The sequence below is a fragment of the Rhipicephalus sanguineus genome, chromosome 2, assembly GCF_013339695.2.
Source record: "Rhipicephalus sanguineus isolate Rsan-2018 chromosome 2, BIME_Rsan_1.4, whole genome shotgun sequence".
Classification (NCBI taxonomy): domain Eukaryota; kingdom Metazoa; phylum Arthropoda; class Arachnida; order Ixodida; family Ixodidae; genus Rhipicephalus; species Rhipicephalus sanguineus.
This window is the reverse complement of record NC_051177.1, coordinates 50,657,053-50,675,135: the sequence shown is the minus strand read 5'-3', so window position 1 is coordinate 50,675,135 and position 18,083 is coordinate 50,657,053. Positions and strand designations below refer to the sequence as shown.

The 18,083-nt window shown below is 46.4% G+C and overlaps 1 protein-coding gene across 1 annotated transcript; it reads right to left on the bottom strand.

Moving 5' to 3' along the window:
- Nucleotides 1–962: 962 nt before the first annotated feature.
- On the bottom strand, nt 963–15,147 carry LOC119382927 (uncharacterized). Its single transcript, XM_037650847.2, has 8 exons — nt 14,928–15,147; nt 12,966–13,266; nt 10,054–10,366; nt 5,964–6,121; nt 3,742–3,851; nt 2,282–2,308; nt 1,133–1,201; nt 963–1,074 (listed from the first exon to the last, which is right to left on the bottom strand). The coding sequence occupies exons 1-8, from the start codon at nt 15,145–15,147 to the stop codon at nt 1,031–1,033; spliced, it is 1,242 nt and encodes a 413-aa protein (XP_037506775.2). The 3' UTR covers nt 963–1,030.
- Between the last annotated feature and the right edge of the window lie 2,936 nt (nt 15,148–18,083).

Sequence of the window (18,083 nt, the reverse complement as noted above, 5' to 3'; positions counted from 1 at the left end):
CTTTGCTTACAACCAACCGTGACATAGCTTAGTAGGTAACGTGTTGCGCTGCTAAACTCGATGGCGTGGGTACGATTCCTGGCCACGGCGGCCGCATTTCAATGGGAGCGAAATGTAAGAAAACTAGCGTACTTAGATTAAAGTGCGCCTTGAAGAACCCCAGGTGGTAAAAAATTATTCCGGAGACCCTCCCCTCTGGCGTGCCTCATAGTCATATCGTGGTTTCGGCACGTAAAAAGGCATCAGTTTATTAGGCCTTAGCTTGATATTTAAGAAATGGTTGGTACCGTGGGTTGACACGTCGATCATTCGCTTCTTAGCAACAGTGATATAAATCGTTAATGGTCGATGTGAATTCACTTATGCGCTACGAAAGAAGCGGAAAAGAACGTGCAAGGGTCAACAGGAGCAAGCAGGAGATTATTTGCCAGCGTATTAACGTGAGAAAACTCTTACAAGCACAAAATACTCCCAAGTACGTTTCGACAAGAGGAATACTCATTTTTGTTGCGTTATATTCAAGCATCCGCAAGCAATCGTGCAGTACGAAATATTTCTCTCAGGCCAAGTCGAATTACGCATAGAATTCTGATATTATGTCATAAGAAATGTTCAGTCGATCCCGCTAACACGTGATAGTGTACAAGTTAAGCGTGCAACCACAAGCAAGTATGTACAGGCTTTTTCACACTTAGGGGAAAACTCGGATCGCATTGAAGCGTGCTAGGAGCTTTCCCCTAAGTGTGAAACAGCCTGTACATTCGTGTTTCCGCTGAAAAAAAAAAGTATATCGCCAGTAGAACTAACAGTTCAGGTCTTAGCGTCGTTAAAATGAAGGAATGCTGTATCTTTATTATGCCCAATATATTACCGTATTAGCAGCATGGCTCGCTCAGCTTTCTCTTTCTCATAAACAAATCCAATAACACAAGAACTACTTGTTTAAATGCGTGTGGCACGAAAAAAAAGGAAAGATGTCCTTTATTCCATCCTTGACGAGTCCTTACGTCAAGCCGTAAGCACATATGCTTCAAGGCAAGTTCTGCTTGAGAATCCCGGATTCCGTGATGTTTTCTAGAAACAAAGGCGTGCCGTCAGAAGTGTTCAACGTTCTCCGGAAAGCACCTCTTACCTGCCTCCGGAATAAGAGCCTGCGTTACTACGAACCTTGCTCTGATGCTCGAAGTGTTCCACGTTGCAGCTGTATCGAAAGAAGCAAACACTTGAAACCAAAGTCGCTGAGCGTAGTGTAGAAGCATTAATAAGCCCAACGCGTAAAAGCGTTTGTGTGCAATTATCAAATGTTTTTTAAGGAAATAATGCACTGAACTGTTGAAAGTAATCTTAACAAGATCTAAGCTAGTAGGCCATGACACCGAATGCTGTGTTAATTGATGCACTCGCAAAGAAGTCACATTTGCCTTGGTTTCAGTTTTCTGGTTTGCGCACATGTAGCAGATTGACTGCAGTTCACGTTGGATCGATATTTATGCTAGGTTCGTTCTAGCTTTACGTTAACCAACTACACGGCCATCATTAGGGCACATAGCATCAAATGGTCCTTATGCTAGGCATGATAGTGCAGTGGTGCACAAGTAGAGAGCATGGAATGCTTTGTACTAATGTACCATAGGTTTCTGTGCGGACAATTTACTAAAAAAAAAACTCCCGTAAAGCATTTCGCGCAGGGAACTTCGTCTGGGGAAGAGTTGGGGCTACATGCATTCGTTAAGAATTGCGGAAGTAGTAGCACACCTAGAGGCAGGACTTCATCCTTGCACGAAATTTATAGCCTTTAAGGGACAACTAAGCAACATATGGTCATCTGTCACTCTGCGACATTGATAAACAAAAAAAAAAGACCAATGACTGTTTTGTAGCTTCAGGTGGGCGGTGATAAAATCTGCCTTACTTCGGGATCTCTTATGAAAAATGTTTTTACTCATTGTGCTTGGCATAGATGACTAGCAGCTTAAGTGCACTTATGGAATGTTCGATTATCTTTAAGATGACCTGTCATGAAGCTATATTGCTTTCGCTGCCCGAGTCATCAAACAATAATATTAGTCCAATATTTTTATGCTACTGTGCTTTGGTGATTCATTATTCAAGTTAAATACTGCTTCAACCTCAGGCTTTTGAATTCCCGCAAGCAATCACAGGCTACACTGGCTTTGAAGGCATGCCACTGGACTTTATGGTGAAAGCCACGTCTGAGTTTAAAACGCTTTTCTAAGCACTCGGCTAGATACAGCAAGTAACAAACGATAGATATGCTTACCCCAGTTAACTAGATCCACGAAAGTATCTGAAACCACGATGACACAAGGTACTCTTTAGCGGCTGAGGTGAGAGAGAATAAACGACAAGGTGACAGCGTCTCCTCAAGAAGCCTCTCAAGTCACACGGAGAAACGTGAGCAAAATGAGTTAAGTTTCGCGACCCTCGTAGTTCTTCTCCGTATTGTCACGTCACAAGCTGTAGGAAATTTCTAAGCAAAATAAGCGAGACCAACACGCTTTTCTTTTTCTACAAACAGAAGTGCCGAGAGACATTGCCAAATCCGCAAGAAATATCGCATCAAATTTACCGCTTATCGAACAGAATGTGCAGGCTGCCACATTGTGCAAATAAGGACTCTTACTGGCTAGCAAACTTGCTCTTCAACTAGTGTTTGATTTAGGATGAGTTTTGCAGCATTCAAAAATGCGCTCCACGACCTTAGATAGGTGTTAGTTATGATTTCTGTTACCTGTAGTATAACAAGTCAGACATTGACACACACGCACGCCCACGTACATGTCCATTGCGTACTAGTGGAAATGCACAGGATAAACAGACGTGCGCGCTCACTAATAACTGCTATTATTATACGGAAATGGAGCAAGAAAGACTAGATCCTCCAAATGCGTGTAAGTGAGACCATTACGGCACTCTAATCATACTGCTGCCATCGCAGGATCAAACGAAGAAATGATATACCCACCAAGTCGGTATGCCAATGAAAGGCCGCAAAGAAACCACGCATCAGAAAGCCTCGTCTTTTTGTTGAAGTTTTCTTTTTCTCGTTGTACGTACTGAAGTTGACGTAGATTTGTATGCAACAAATATTGGCAACAACTGTAGAGGTGTTATAATTTAGGTAAAGCTGCAATTAATGGAGAATTTCCGTAAATGTGCTCGTGATTGTCTTAGTACCTTCATGTGGCAGCATTCGTGCGCTTCAACTTTCTAGATTTCCATGCAGTCACACTCGTTACACAGAGAAAGGCAGTATGTCTCATCGCACTCAACAGCTAATTGTTGCTGTTAAAACGTAAGGTTTCTTTGAGGACGATTGTTTGAGGATGCCGTACTACAGATCTCATTAGCGTGCCTAAATTGAACGAACATTGCTCGAGTTTACGGCTCTTGTACGGTAATGCAAGAAAAAAAAAACGCTAGAACATGGGGTGTGTACCGCGACTAACGCATATGTGGTCCACCATTTGTTGTGTGTCTTTCCCTCCACCTGATACCCGCACGGGTGTTTCGGTCGATATGCATTCCGTGGATAGCCAGCACGTGAAGCGAAAAAAAAAAAGTCGGTGGCTTCAACACTGACAACGTTCCGCGATGGAGAATACGCGCGCAAACGTGACACATGACGAAAGCTAGAATATGCTCTATGCGACTGACGCTTCAGGTATAAAAGTGCGCGAAGGCGTACATCTAAGTAATGACAAAGTTTAACAAACTTACCTTCCCTGAATGCGTAGATCATGAAGGCGGCGAAGAGGGACATAATTGCCATGGATATCATGCTGATCTTAGCACAGCACCATCGGGTACACAGTGGTGCTGCAATGGGTCTGCATGTGCAAGAAAAGTGTACGAAGGAAGTCGTTGCACGTAGACGGGCAACTACACCCTGACGTGTTCGCAATGATAAAAATGTAACATGAGGACTAATGTTTGGCTTGATGCCTATACTGTTGTCCTTAGCAGTGCTCTACGCTGTCACACTGGGAAGCACGTTTGCACAATTGTAGCTTTGATGCTTGACGTTGCATGAGGTCAGCGTGTCTTACACATGTTTTCTGGATCTTTTTGTATATAGTTAAACATGTCATAGTAATCAGAGGTCAACGTTCCCTCTTACTTACAGTAATAAACTGAGTGAAAAAACCCTAAACAGAGTAAAAAGGATGTTTTAGTGAAATATGTTTATTTTCTCATTTGTTATTATCTGAATGATCTCTAGTTCAATGATATGTCACAGCGACTGTGGGAATTTCCAGAATTGTTGGTTCAGAATTTTCAAAATTGCTGCGCAAGAGATGCAGCTCGGGACGTCGTGTGGAGTATCGTGTCACTTGGCACTTCGTGAATGTCGTACAACTGCGTTTTCGTGTTAACTTTAATAATGCCTGTAGCAATAAGAACAGCTAGGCTAATATAAGTGTTGCTGCATTAATGAACGACACCGAGGCAGCGTCACCGACTCGTCGGTCGCTGGCTCCTTCATCGTATGCAGTGCTTCTATTGTGCTTAGCAAATTTAGTGGCACTGCTGCGGTCACATGAGTTGAAACATCACCGTGGAACGAAAACTCTATGTGTCAGAATCGGCGTCCATATTTTACTCACTGTGGAAATGATATCGATATATTTGTCGAAACCTGACGCCCCTTCAGAAATGGCCCATATATGAGGTATGGGAAAGGCGTTCTTTCAAATGGCAATGTTAGGTGACATTTTGTTCTAACTCCCCCTCCCCCTCTTCTGCTCTCACCATCTTCACTGCGCCGACGCTTATGGGACTAAATTTCGTGACTGCGGTCCGCTAGCTGATGTGAGTTTGAGACGCCTGAGCTATAAGAAACAAGAAAGCACTAAAATTCAACCTTGCAATTCTTTTTAAGCAGTTATGGCTATCTTCGTGCTCCTTATTAAAACTGGATTTGTGCCCAGGCTAAAACACGATTTCGATGCGTCCAATGTCTTGGGTTTGATTCTCGACCGCGTAGCATCAGTGCAACGTCAGTGAAGTGGAAGAGTATAAATATAAATGCAAATACGTAGTCCAGCGGAATAGAACTTTAGAAGCGCGTCAAGAAAACACATGGTGAAACCTAAACCGAAGTTGTCACCGAGTCCTTTATAGCCAAGGTCGTAGGAACGCACTCAGCGCCGACCAGATGAGTACCGTGGGAAGAAAGTGCGAACATTGCCTTGATTTCTCCGCAAAGGCAAAAAGAAATAGCACTTTTCTCCGCTGCATAAGAACAATGGGGTGACATTGTGCGTATCTCGCTCGATTAATTTGCAAATCTAACAGTTGGGGGAACGTAGACATAGGGATTTCGGAAATTCGGGTAGATGTCTCGTCTTCTGGAGTGAAGCCTAACAGCTCGTAAACAAAAAATCTTGTGTATTATTATGCCTCTATCTAGATGTGGTACAAGGACGCAATTTCTGCTCCTGGCTCTTCCAACAACAACAACAACAACAAAGCTACCATTTGCTTGTCGGGAGGGCAGACAATGCGATGTTTGCTGCTACAACACCCCCATCGATAACATGCCCTACCACTTCGCTTTGTGATCAATGACATGACCTGCCTGCTCTTCTGAGGCCGAATTCACAAAGGTTCTCGCTCGTAAGTAAAGTTTTTTCAACGTACGACGTTTCTGTGAATACGGACCCTGAACCATATGGACGGGGGCTCACTAAAGTTGATGTGCAGGCTAAACGAGCTTGGGCGTCGTCGGCCATTCCGATGATGTGGTTCTTTAAATGCGATTGGAATTGCTGCGACCGCGTTCAAATGCGCAGTAAGTGCAGTGTTGTTTGGGAGCACACGACCTGTCGTAACTACATTTTCTCGTTTTGCTTGTTTAACCTGGTTACCTGGTTATCATCACTGCCTTCTGTCTCTCTCTCTCCAGATTTAGAGTGAACACTGGCATACGATGAACTCACGGTATAGCATGCGGGCGTGGGTGGCGCAGTGCTTGTGGCGGCCTGTCGGTTCGAGGTGCTTCTGAATTGAGGGGCAATGTTGATCCGGCCATGGGCGCTTCAGAGCCGGAGAAGTGTTCGGGGCGAACAGGTGCTTCTGGGACTTCCACTCTGAGAACCTGAAGTAACAGAGATGGTGAAGGGCAGCTTAAGCTAAACGGCAGGTCAAAGATAAACCTCCGCGCAGGTGGGAACCAAGTCCAAGATTTTGCACTCCCGCATGCTTTGTTCTACCTGTTAAGCTGCTGCGGCGCCATTTATACGGCCACTTTCTTGACTGTTTATGCAACAGCCAAAAATCTAATATCCAAGAATGTGGCAAGGGAGAATGCGACGCGGTATCGCTCAATAAAAAGAGCGACGTACGTCTAATTTAATTTTTATGCCTACTGTGGGATGTTGTCTTTTTGCCCACTTTAACTTATTCCTTCTACATAGCAAAATTCATGACGTCTTACTGATGTACCGGCGATGAGTCATCGCTACAGCATAAAAAAAAAACAAGTGCGTTAAATTTTTTACTGATATTCAATCTGCTTAACGTAATAAATTAAACTAAGGCTTTCAAACAATACTCTAACCAGTCCTGACTGAGCCGCCGCTATAGCTCAGTGGTTACGGTGCGCGGCTGCTTTTCGATCCCAGTCGCGTCGGTCGCAATTCCACGAATGCATAATGGGCCAGACTACTGAGCTATGTAAGTGCAGGCTAGAGAACATGAGGTCGTCGAAATTATCCGGAGCCCTCCACTAGGGCGCCTCTCATAGCCTTTGTGGCCTGGGGATGTTGAAAACCATAAACCGACCAACCAGATCTGACTGACTTCATTTAACAATTTATCGTCCCTTTTAACTTTACATGTAATCACACTGGCATTCATGTACCAAGTTGACGCGGAGCGGTTTTTTTTTCCTTTTTCTTTTTTTTTTTACAGCTGCGTTATCTGAATGAAGAGAGGCTTCTTCGTGCAGTTGGGAGCAAAACTACGCGATACTGCGTGAAACACCAGTGTTATATACCCGCCACGGTGGTCTAGTGGTTATGGTGTTCGACTGCTGTCCCGAAGATCGCGTGATCGAATCCCGGCCGCGGTAGCCTCATTTTCGATGGAGGCGAAAATGCTCGAGGCCCGTGTACTTAGATTTATGTGCACGCTAAAGAACCCCAGCTAGGTGGTCGAAACTTCCGGAGCCCTCCACTACGGCGTCCCTCATAATCATATGGTGGTTTTGGGACGTTAAAACCCAACAACTATTATTAACACCAGTGTTACATTACAGCGAGATTTTAGCAGTTGATATATCGAAAAGAGATGGCTGATCCCTCTGTCATAGGCATCGCTATAACACGAAAGTGAAACGTGTCGTCACAGAAGTAGTTGATTGTTTATAGTGCACTGGTATTATAGAGCTTGTATAAAGCACCTCTAGATGTTGACGCACACACGCTGACGCCTAGTGGCACATCTCTCTACCGACGACTAACGCCCATGATCATGATTTAACAGTAGCTGAAGTTGTCAAGATATTCATTCTAAAAGTTGTCAAGATATACCTGGACACCGCATATGGGGAATCCCGCGCAAAGATGGCACCAACAAGCACATAGTAAACACTGATATTCGATATGCACTCCCTCAAAGCGTCGTAAAACGCGAAGAGAAACGCGAAGAGCGTCATGTCTTCCCTGTAGCCTGGCCTTTAATTCTCACATGGCGAGCGAGGAACGTGGCGCGACAGCCAGGCGAGCGTCGGAGAGCTATTTTTCGATATGGATAGATGCTATGAGCGAGGCTTGGGCTAAATAAAGCCGCCACCTCCCGGTGTGTTAAAGCGTTGATGAAATTACACTTCCATTGGAAAGGCGCCGAATGGGACGGTCGTAGCAATGGCGTGTTTCCGGAGCTCATTGCGGAGGCATCGAAGTCTTTCTTTAATTTTCGAGCCTGGTGGCACACATGTCACCGCCCCGTTATAAAGTGGATGCTCATAGCGTCCATCCATCCATCCAAGAGCACTGTGAGAGGAAACTGTGAAAGATAAAAGGCGCGTTCATGTATCCTCCGTTATGTGTTAGGCGGTAGCGAAGTGGGCTAAACGTCCGCCAGCCAACGTCGCGGGCCGAGAGGTTAAGGGTTCGACTCCTGTACAGAACTTTTCCGTATAGTTTTTTTCTTTGCCATCTGATGGCGTTCAATTGGCTGACGTACGTCCGTGACGGAAATACTTCATGAGTCTTGGTGGACCCTGACATAAAACACTTTCGTGTTAAAAAGCAACTATAGCTTTAGGATTTCTATCGTGTAACCACGCCTTGAGCACTAGCTGCAGCTCCATATGTTTAAAAAGGCAAGCTTCTGAAATAAATTAGACATTTTTCATTTTTTACCGATGTACCATGATAACTGAAAGAAACGCGACCAGCGCGGCATCTACATTCTCTGTTTCGCATTTCTTTTCATGTGCTTGTAGCTGGTATGGTAATAAAATGCCGATATAGTCATCCATGAGATAATCAAGAACCACTCTTGCATCTTTTTATTGCCACTAAAGTCAGAGAGCGATGAAAACAGCGCGTCACGCCGTTCGCGATTCTTTCAAACTCTCCCCCCCCCCCCCTCTCCCCCGCCCGTACGCCCTATGCTTCAACGCACTGTCCGTTGCCGCCGTTATAAGACGGCAGTCGACTAGTCAAGCTACTCAGCGTAGCAGCTTTTCGTGACTGCTTCTTGATTTCATTGTCAAATTAAAGAAAACTGAAGTATTGAAATGAAGCGAATGATGTCTAAAAATAAAGTATTGAATTGAATTGTATCTAAATGCAAGTTAACCAGGAATTAAGGCACGATTTCTGGTGTCTACAATGCCGAAAATCGTGTCACCTGATATATAACGCCCTTGTTTTGTACTGTTATGCCAGGGCTCTCAACCCAAACTTCCTTGCTTCGACAAGGCATTCAAGCTGGTAGAACGTCTGACGCAACCAGCGTCAACATCTATAGACTGTCTGATGCAACCAGCGTCAACACCAGCTAATGCAACGAGGCCAGAGTATCATGCAACCCCTGGCAACTCCTGCGATGCGTCTGACGCAACCGACGGAAATGTCTCACGCAACGTGCGGCAAGCCCTCTCCTCTACGGGTTCGATTCCAGCCATCGACCAACGGCGGTTCCTGATTGGAGGCTTCGAACTACTGGCTGATGCAAGCGATCGCCCAGGGCTATAAAAGAACCAAGCTGCGCGGAGAGAGGGTCAGCGAGTGAAGAAATCCCGGGTCGTCGTCGCACCTCTGTGCGAGCCCAATAAGCTGTCGGCCCCAGTGCCGAATATGTAACGCCTCTGTTTATATGTACATAAACTTTGCCTTAACTCACCATCGCCTTGTCCACTCTATCTATCAGCTCTGCGCAGATGCAGCCGCAAGCTGAGACACCCGATACCCAACAGTACCTATTTAGAAGTATTGCATACTATCGTTGTGTTTTCTGGTAGGTCTCACAATAATTTAGACATGAGATAATAACCTAACCATAAAGCACCTACGTTACGGCTGATTTATTATTAAGGCGAAAGTCTTAGATGCCTCGTCCAACGCGATAATTGACCATCTGCGTCAACCATCGTCCCGAGGCGTCACGAGTGATGCAAGAAAATCATCATGTGATCACGTCCCCACATGACGTCACCATGACCTCACAGATCGTCATAACTTATAACGTCACCATGACGTTATCATGACGTCACATGACGATGCCACTACATGACGTATCGCTTGGGGAAAGATGGGCCGATCACGGAGGCAACGCAAAACCAGGTGAGGCATTGCCTCCGATCCTGGAGGCAGTGCAAAACCCCGTTAGGCGCACAAATCTTTCGGTGGGGGATGGCGGAAGATCAGTGGATCGACTGAGAAGAAAAAGATGGCTTTCGCCTTCAGGCTGTCTTAGACGAGTGCATAAGGGCCCTGCGAGATTTTTTCCTTTCTTTTTTTAGCACTAAGTACGTTTGAATTCTTATTGTGAATGCTTTCCCATCGCGTGTTATTTTACCTGCACAGAAGACTTGCTTTGGGGGCGAGGAGCAGGTTGCACCACAACCGTCTCCAGGGGTGGTGGTTCATTGGCTGCCGCGTCAATCTCGTACGCTGACGCAGAATATGTCGGGTACGGAGTGAAGGCGCCAGTGGAAGGCGCTTCGATCAAACCTGCGGGCGCCTCTTCGGAAATCTGTGACGCCAATCGGGTCATGCTCGCTCCATCCGCCGGTTCCTCGGTCGGCTGCGGTCGGACCTCGGCATCGTCTTGACTGGGAACTTCGCTTGGTGCTAGTGAACATGCCCGAGGTGAAGTTCCTTCACGCTGCCTTTGAAATAACGAGATGTGTGATAACAACACGTCATATTTCGAAAGATTGCGTGAGCTCGTTGCAATGTTTAGCTTACGCTCCCTCTGCTATGTTAGAACTATAGGCTGCTTGTCGCGGACAGTTTTTTTTTTTTTTTGGAGTTTCGAGTGCTGGGAAGAGCCACGCGTCTAGCATAAGGCCCCCATGTCCGTGGCCTTGGAACATTGAAAGCGCGCCTGACTGAAACTGCTATTGTGCTCCCCTGCGAAGTGGGCCATAAAACGGGGGACACGTGCACCAGTGTCAGTGGTTGTTTTGTGCGTGTGCGTGTGCGTGCGTGCGTGCGTGCGTGTGTGCGCGCGCGCGCGCGCGCGTGTGTGTGTGTGTGTGTGTGTGTGTGTGTGTGTGTGTGTGTGTGTGTGTGTGTGTGTGTGTGTGTGTGTGTGTGTGTGTGTGTGTGCGTGTGCGTGCGTGCGTGCGTGCGTGCGTGTGTGTGTGTGTGTGTGTGTGTGTTGCAAGGAGGAGAGCCCGGAGGACTCGGGAACACATCGTGGACGTTTCCTCCTGCGTGGACGTTTCCTATTTTGGTGTATCGACTAGAGCAATCGAGTCGTAGAGACACTACACTGCTGGTGCAGCGGATAGTCATACTTTGAGACAAAGCGGGTATTTCTGCCGTCAAGACGCGTAATGGAGATGAATGTTTATTTGCTATAAAAAAGTCACACTCTAAAAAAAACAGTCCCTTGACTCTTCTTGTGAGTACCGACTTGATACGTATATGACTCTCTCTGAAGAGACCCGCGGTGAACTCTCTCTGGATATTATTACACTCGCGTCGGAGAGTCGGGTTAACGTGTCTCTGTAAAGAGACATTATAACAAAGTCATATACATGGTAAGCCAGGACTCACCGAAAAGAGTAACGTATAATCTTTCTTTTTTGCTTAGAGTGCTATGTATTTAGAAATGTCGATCCCTGCAGCAACGTAGTCATGGGTATGGAAGGCGCCATCATTATGCCATCATCAACATGCTCAGTTTGGTATCCGCGCAATAAAACTAATATCAATAGTCTTGAGAGAGCATAGCGAAGAGCAGCCAGTTTTATTTCTTTTAAACAATTTTTCAAGATCCGATTCCCCCACCGATCTTATGAAAATTAACATCCCATCGTTCGATCTTGGAGGACAGAAATAGACTTGAATTCCCTAAACAACTTCACACTAGCAATTTATCCTTACACCCATCACTATATATATCGCAGTTATTAACCAGAACGACACACCACCGTAAAGTTAATTCGCATCCTAATCTTGCATTAATATTGTTTCGTGTTGTCAAGATTATTTTCATTGTATGTAGCGTTTGTCACCCTCCATGTCTGGACCTCGTGTCCGCTGTATAGTCAATAAATAGATAAAAAAGATGGCTGATTCCTCCTTCATAGGAATCGGTATAACACGAAAGTGAAACGTCTCGTCACAGAAGTATATTATTTATAGTGAATTGGCATATGGAGAGCTTGTACAATGTCTACTGTTGTTTGGCAGACATAGCACCGCTTGATGTGGACGCATCTCCCTCACGTTGACGCCTAGTGGCACATCCCCGTACCGACGACAAACGCCCATGATCATGATTCAACCCTTGCCGTAGCTGAAGTTCTTAGCATATTCGTGTACACCGCATGTGGTGAATCTCGCGCGAAGATGGCATCAACAAGCACACAATAAACACTAATGCTCAATATGCACTCCTTCAAAGCGTCGTGAAATGCAAAGAGAAACGCTACGCGTGTCGTGTCTTCCCTTTAGCCTGGCCGTTATTTCTCACCACGGTTTCTTACACCCTGCTTCTCACAGAGCGAGCGGGGAACGCGGTGCGACAGCCAGGGGAGCGTCGGAGAGCTATTTGTCGATATAGATGGATGCTATGAGCGAGGCTTGCGCTAAAGCCGCCACCTCACGGTGTGTTAAAGCGTTGACGAAATGAAACTTCCATTGGAAACGCGCCGAATAGACGGCCGTTGCAACGGCAAGTTTTTTGTTTGTTTGTTTGTTTGTTTGTTTTCGAGCCTGGTGGCACAGATGTCACCGCCTGTTATAAAGGGGACGCTCATAGCATCCATCCATCCAAGAGCACTGCGAGAGGCAAGTGTGAAACATAAAGGCGCGTTCATGTCGCCTTCATAATGTGTTTGGCAGTAGCTCAGTGGGCTAAACGCCCGCTAGCCATCGTCGCGGACCGAGAGGTCATGGGTTCGATTCCCGTCAACGGAACTTTTCTTAGTTTTTTTTCTTTGTCATTAATGGCGTTCATTTTGCTGACGTACTTCCGTGACGGAAATATGTCATGAAAGTCTAGGTGGACCCCGGCATAAAACACTTTCGTGTTAAAATAATAATGATATGGCATCGCATTCGATCAGACTTGGCTTGTAGATCTACAGCTCGCTTGTGTCATTCTCGTGGTTTGGAAGTGGCCTGTCGGGAAGTAAACGTAAGAGGCGCGAGCGTGAAGAGGCTTGTAGGTAAAAGGGTCAGTACGTAAGAACGCGTGGGGACGAGTTTTTAAGGCGTAATATACTTGGTGTATATCGTAGTTGAAGGGCGTACGCGGTCTCGTTGACCAGGTTCTCGGCCAGAAGCTTTAGATTTGTGGCGAATCCGGTGCGGGCATCGTGGGCCACAGGACCGTCTCGGCCGCCGCGCAGGCGCTCATTGGAGTTGCGCAGTGACTCCGTTCCTGGGCTCCGGAAGACGGGCGGTCGGCGCTCGTAGGACTTGGTTGGCGAAGCGGACGTCATGCCGACATCACCGCTGAGGTGGAACATCGCGCTCCGACAGCTCTTCTCCGGCACGGAACGGCTGCTTGACTTTGGTACGAGGCTGCCTCTCCTGCCTTCCGAATGCAGTTCTGGTCGGGGCAGAGTGAAGGAAAATATAATAATTGTTGGGGTTTTACGTCACAAAACCACGACATGATTATGAGAGACGCCGTAGTGGAGGGCTCCGAAAATCCTGACCTACTGCGATTCTTTAATGTGCACCTAAGTGTAAGCGCACGGACCTCTAGCATTTTACCTCCATCGAAATGCGGCCGCCGCGGCCGGGATTCGATCCCGTGACTTTCGGGTCAGCAGTCGAGCACCATAACCACTAGACCACCGCAATGGGTAGAGCAAAGGAAAATGCTAAATTCACAGCTGGTTGCCAACATTTTTTGTTATTGTGGATTTGCAACATCACTCACCTGTATGTGCTGAGCTTTAGCTTGCCGCTATGTGAACGCACTAGACGGATTACCAGTAATGCGGCGTGGTACCGAATAAGTTATAGACAAGTCACCTTCGATGCACAAAAACCATAATGTCATTTCCTGTAACTTTGCAACCTAGAAGGTTTCTCTTCTGAAATATCCATGTGAGTTTCATCTGCGGTTACCCTGAGACAGACTATACAAAAGTCAAAATAACGTTTCTTTACGTGCTTCTGGAGAAGCTAAAACAAGCGGTTTTTTTTTAAGTTTTCTTTTAAGTCATGCGCTGTTTCGGTTACTTGAAACTGCTGCATTAGTCGCACTTAATAATAATATCTGGGGTTTTACGCCCCGAAACCACGATGTGATTATGGGGCACGCAGCAATAGAGGGCTCCGGAAATTTCAACCATCCTGTTTTCTTTAACGTGCACTGACATCGCACGGCACACGGGCCTCTAGCATTTCGCCTCCATCGAAATGCGACCGCCGCGGCCGAGATTGAACACGCGACCTTCGGGTCAGCAGCCGAGCACTGTAAGCGCTACACTACCATGGCGGACATTGTTCGCACTTAGCTGAGATTTCTGCACGTATTCTCTTATGTGTTATTATTTCTACACAAGAATAGTTTTGCCTGTTGGCAGCTTCTATTCATTTAGGATGGAAGCTGCCAACAGGCAAAACTGTTGCATAGAGTCCACGATCGCGTCTAATAACGACTAAGATATGGAGTCCAATTTCAACATGGCCGCTCAGCAGGCCCGCAGCCAGGAATTTTTTTCGGGGGGGGGGGGGGGGGGGCACTAGCTGAAAATTCTGACTATTTGAGAAAGACACCTATTTTTATTATTTCTTTTTGATAGAAACACCTAATTCACGAAAATTTCAGGGGGGGGGGGGGTTAGCCCCTTTTCCCTGGCTACGGGCCTGCCGCTTAGAGAGAACTAGGTTAGATAACTATTCCTCTTGTTGCCAAATACTTGTGGCATTTACGTGGTAAAGTGCTAAAACTTGTGGTATTGTGTGCTTACTGAAGAGCAAAAAGAAGCTCTGCTTTAGTAAATGACATAAGACGCGAGACACGAGCGCTGTTTGCGAGGTTTCTGAACAACGCGGTGCGTTACGTCTCTAGCCTTCGATGACATCTTCTACAACCGTATTTCATTAAAGGAGCTACGAAACCCTGTACATATTTGTCACGGATACTGCACAATCAACCAAGTTTTTAAGAGAAGGTATTCTATATAGCGGAGTGCTATATACAGGAGTGCTATGTGGATCTTCCAAATCTGACCAAGAGTATGCCAATACACGAACCAGATGCATCGGTCTGTGTAGTGAAACCTGAAGATGTGCAGCCGCTCAAGCCCTCCATCGACGTCCCCTCCAGTCGCCGCGTCTCGAATGTTTGATGCCTGTCCACGCACGTGGTCGAACCGTCCCTGCTTAGCGCCTTTCCAGGCATTGCGTCCTTCAGAGTCAAGACGGCTTCTCCTGACCCCGGCGTGACCTCGCAAATGCTCTGCACATCGGCCATACCGACGATTCTTTCGTCAGTGACGCTTGGACTACGCGAGGCGCTTCGGATCGGAGGCGCTTTCGTTGGCCAGCGACGGCTTTCCGTTAGACAAGTGACGGTCGGGGACAGGCGGAAACGCCCCTGTAGTTCATTCGGCTACATTGGACACGACGGCGATGATGATGATGACGTTCCCTCACATATGGCTCGTACCCGCACCGGGAGATGGGCCAAGAATTGTTCGTAGGAACTTTTAAATATGTATGCTATTAACTAGTGAATAAACAGAACAGGAAAGCAAATAGATAAAGGAAAGAGTGCAATAATTATTTATTTGCACAGTCAGACCAGACAGCTAAATGGTTATCCTTTAGAATTAGAATAATTAGAATAATGGAATTAAAGTGTAATCCAACGTTCGAGCAACATGCTGTTCATTTTTTTTTCTGTGCTATAGCGAACTAGAATTCTAGTTTACTATATTCTGTGCTTTAGTGTTGATGATGAAGATAATTGTGACGGTGATGATAATAGCGAGGAGAGAGAGAAAGCGAAATTTATTATAGCAGAAAAGCAGAGACGTTGGCAAGAGAACATCACGCACGATGTTATCAGCTTCGCAGATCACTTTCGAGATGGGATTGTGGATGGCCACTTGAATGCAAGGACATCATTCAAATCCAAGGTGTCACCTTAGTTTGAACAAAAAAGTTCCCAGTTTCAATACATTGACTGAGAAGAAAAAGAAGGTGGCTTTCGCCTTCGAGTCGTCTTCGGCAAATGCATAAGGGGCCCTGTGAGGTTTTCTAACTGCGATATGAGCAAAAAAACTCGCAGTCTATCAAGCAGGGGAGGGGGGGGGGCTATTTTGTACACGTTCTGGGACAGAACGAAACGAAACGTCACGAGAGAACGAGAGGCAGCCGCGCGGTATTTATGGAGGCTCGTCTGACGGTCAGACGTGACAATAGCAGCCGGAAACGGCAGTGCTGTGCATAATTTTGGCAAAAAACGGGCACAGAACGGACGGAGGCACCGGTCCGTCCGATAGAACAGTCGCCGGACGACTTGGATTGGATTGAAACGTGAGCCGGAGAATAAATTAGCTTGCTACAATCCCGCGGCGATAGTTTGCGAAGATCGCAATCAGCCCCCTCCATAGAGTTTCTTACAATAATACCTAGAAAGGAATCTGGCGCTAGTGTCTACGCGGGCTCTTTGCGACGCGCTTCAACCACCATGGGAATGATGGGAAGTACAGGCTTCTGATTTGCTTCGGATGGATTAGGTTCTTGAGATTCGCAACGCTTGTTTGCCGAGTGTAAAACAAAGTGATATGAAGTTACTTCATATTAAAACTTGCTTCATTCTTTTGTATGTGAAACCTATTGCAAAAAGTTTGCGTGACCGTGAGATGGAACTGAAACCTGGACAAATTCAACCACCAGGGTGTGCATTGCTCTGCAATTGTGTTCCAGATTCGGCATCACCAAATAATGAATTATTTTTGTACAACACTTGAAAAGAAACACGCTTGGTTTTCCCTCGAAAGTACGCATTATCTATTTATTGAAATAACAGTACTGCATTGAGTGAGAAACACTTAACGTATCGTCTGCTGCGATGCCAGGTGCGTCTGTTCAAGTGTTCTGCCTCCAACGCATCTCTTGTTTTGTCGTGAAGTCGAGTCAGAGGAGCGCGACGGTGCGTCGACGTAGCTTCGCCGTCGTTTTGCAGCTGATTTGAACGAGTTTTGGTAAGACGCGCTTATCAAACAAACGTGAAATCGATGCAGTTCGCGGCACTGACATGGAACGCTACATCTGCGCGCAGCGGTGAGTGCACGACGCTTTGCTAAAACTGTCAAATACAACCTGTAAAGCTGCAGCGTTGCAGCAAACCAAGAGATCTAGCGGTCTTCAGCCTCTTTGAAGAACAAAGGCGCTGCTTGAATGCTTTGAAACGCACCCCACTACCCACGCCTCGCGAAGAACGAAAATGAAACTGTAGAAAAAGATCCATAGACAGTTCGCTAGTTAACGCTATCCAATCCGAAGCCTGGACCCGTATTCTCAAACATGGAGGTTCTCAAACGATCGCAAAAGGCGATAGTATCGCGTTTGGTGACGTAGAATTTGATGCGTTCAATAAGTAAAAAAAAACACTTGCCTGTGACGTCATTGTTGCAACTGGCCGTTGGTGCACGAATGTTTCACAACACAGGAGTGAGCGCACCGTACTAGCGCAGAACAATCCGAGTGCGCCGTTTTCGAGCGTGTGCTACTGCTTCTACGCAGTGGCCGGGCTTGGCCAGCTTGGCTGTGGCTACTTGAAGACGTGTTGAAAGTGCTTTCAACGTTTTTTTGTTCGAATATTTAATGCACAGTATAATATTTCAAGAATGCAACTTTACGTGAAACGTATTTTCGTTGAGAGTTTAACACGGCGTACTCGGAGAGTTCAGCTGTAGCGTGCCGCCGCAGCGACATCGTCTCAAGATCTCAACATGTTGCCGGCTCGCGATAAGCCACGCCAGCAACGCACGGTTCACGTTCCTGGGACGTTCAAACCACGAAAAAAAACCGCGTTGGCAAAGAAATGGTGCTGATAACACCCCAAGGTAATGCTCGATGAAAGCTTCAGCGTAAAAAATGCTGCGTATATCCACCGAGGATTGAATACTATAAGCTACCGCCTACGTCATTGAAATGCTAGACTTCACCACGAACCGCCGGTTAACGGTGCCTTCGTTTATTGGAAATATGTCGAGAGCCAGGGGCGTAGCCAAGGGGGGGTGGGTTGGGGGGGGTTCAAACCCTCCCCGAAATTTTTCAGTTTTGCTTGCGTATATATCCACGCACACATACAAACGCACGCACGAACATACATAAAGTATGGTTGAACCCCCCCCCCCCCCCGAAAAAAATTTCTGGCTACGCCCCTGTCGAGAGCAC

Excerpts from the sequence above, each read along its gene's own strand:
- LOC119382927 (XM_037650847.2), bottom strand. The coding sequence starts at position 15,147 with ATGGCCGATGTGCAGAGCATTTGCGAGGTCACGCCGGGGTCAGGAGAA. Across the intron at positions 13,267-14,927 it reads TACACAGACCGATGCATCTG|AACTGCATTCGGAAGGCAGG; the intron begins GTTCGTGTATTG and ends TGCCCCGACCAG. Across the intron at positions 2,309-3,741 it reads GATCTACGCATTCAGGGAAG|ATACTTTCGTGGATCTAGTT; the intron begins GTAAGTTTGTTA and ends TCGTGGTTTCAG.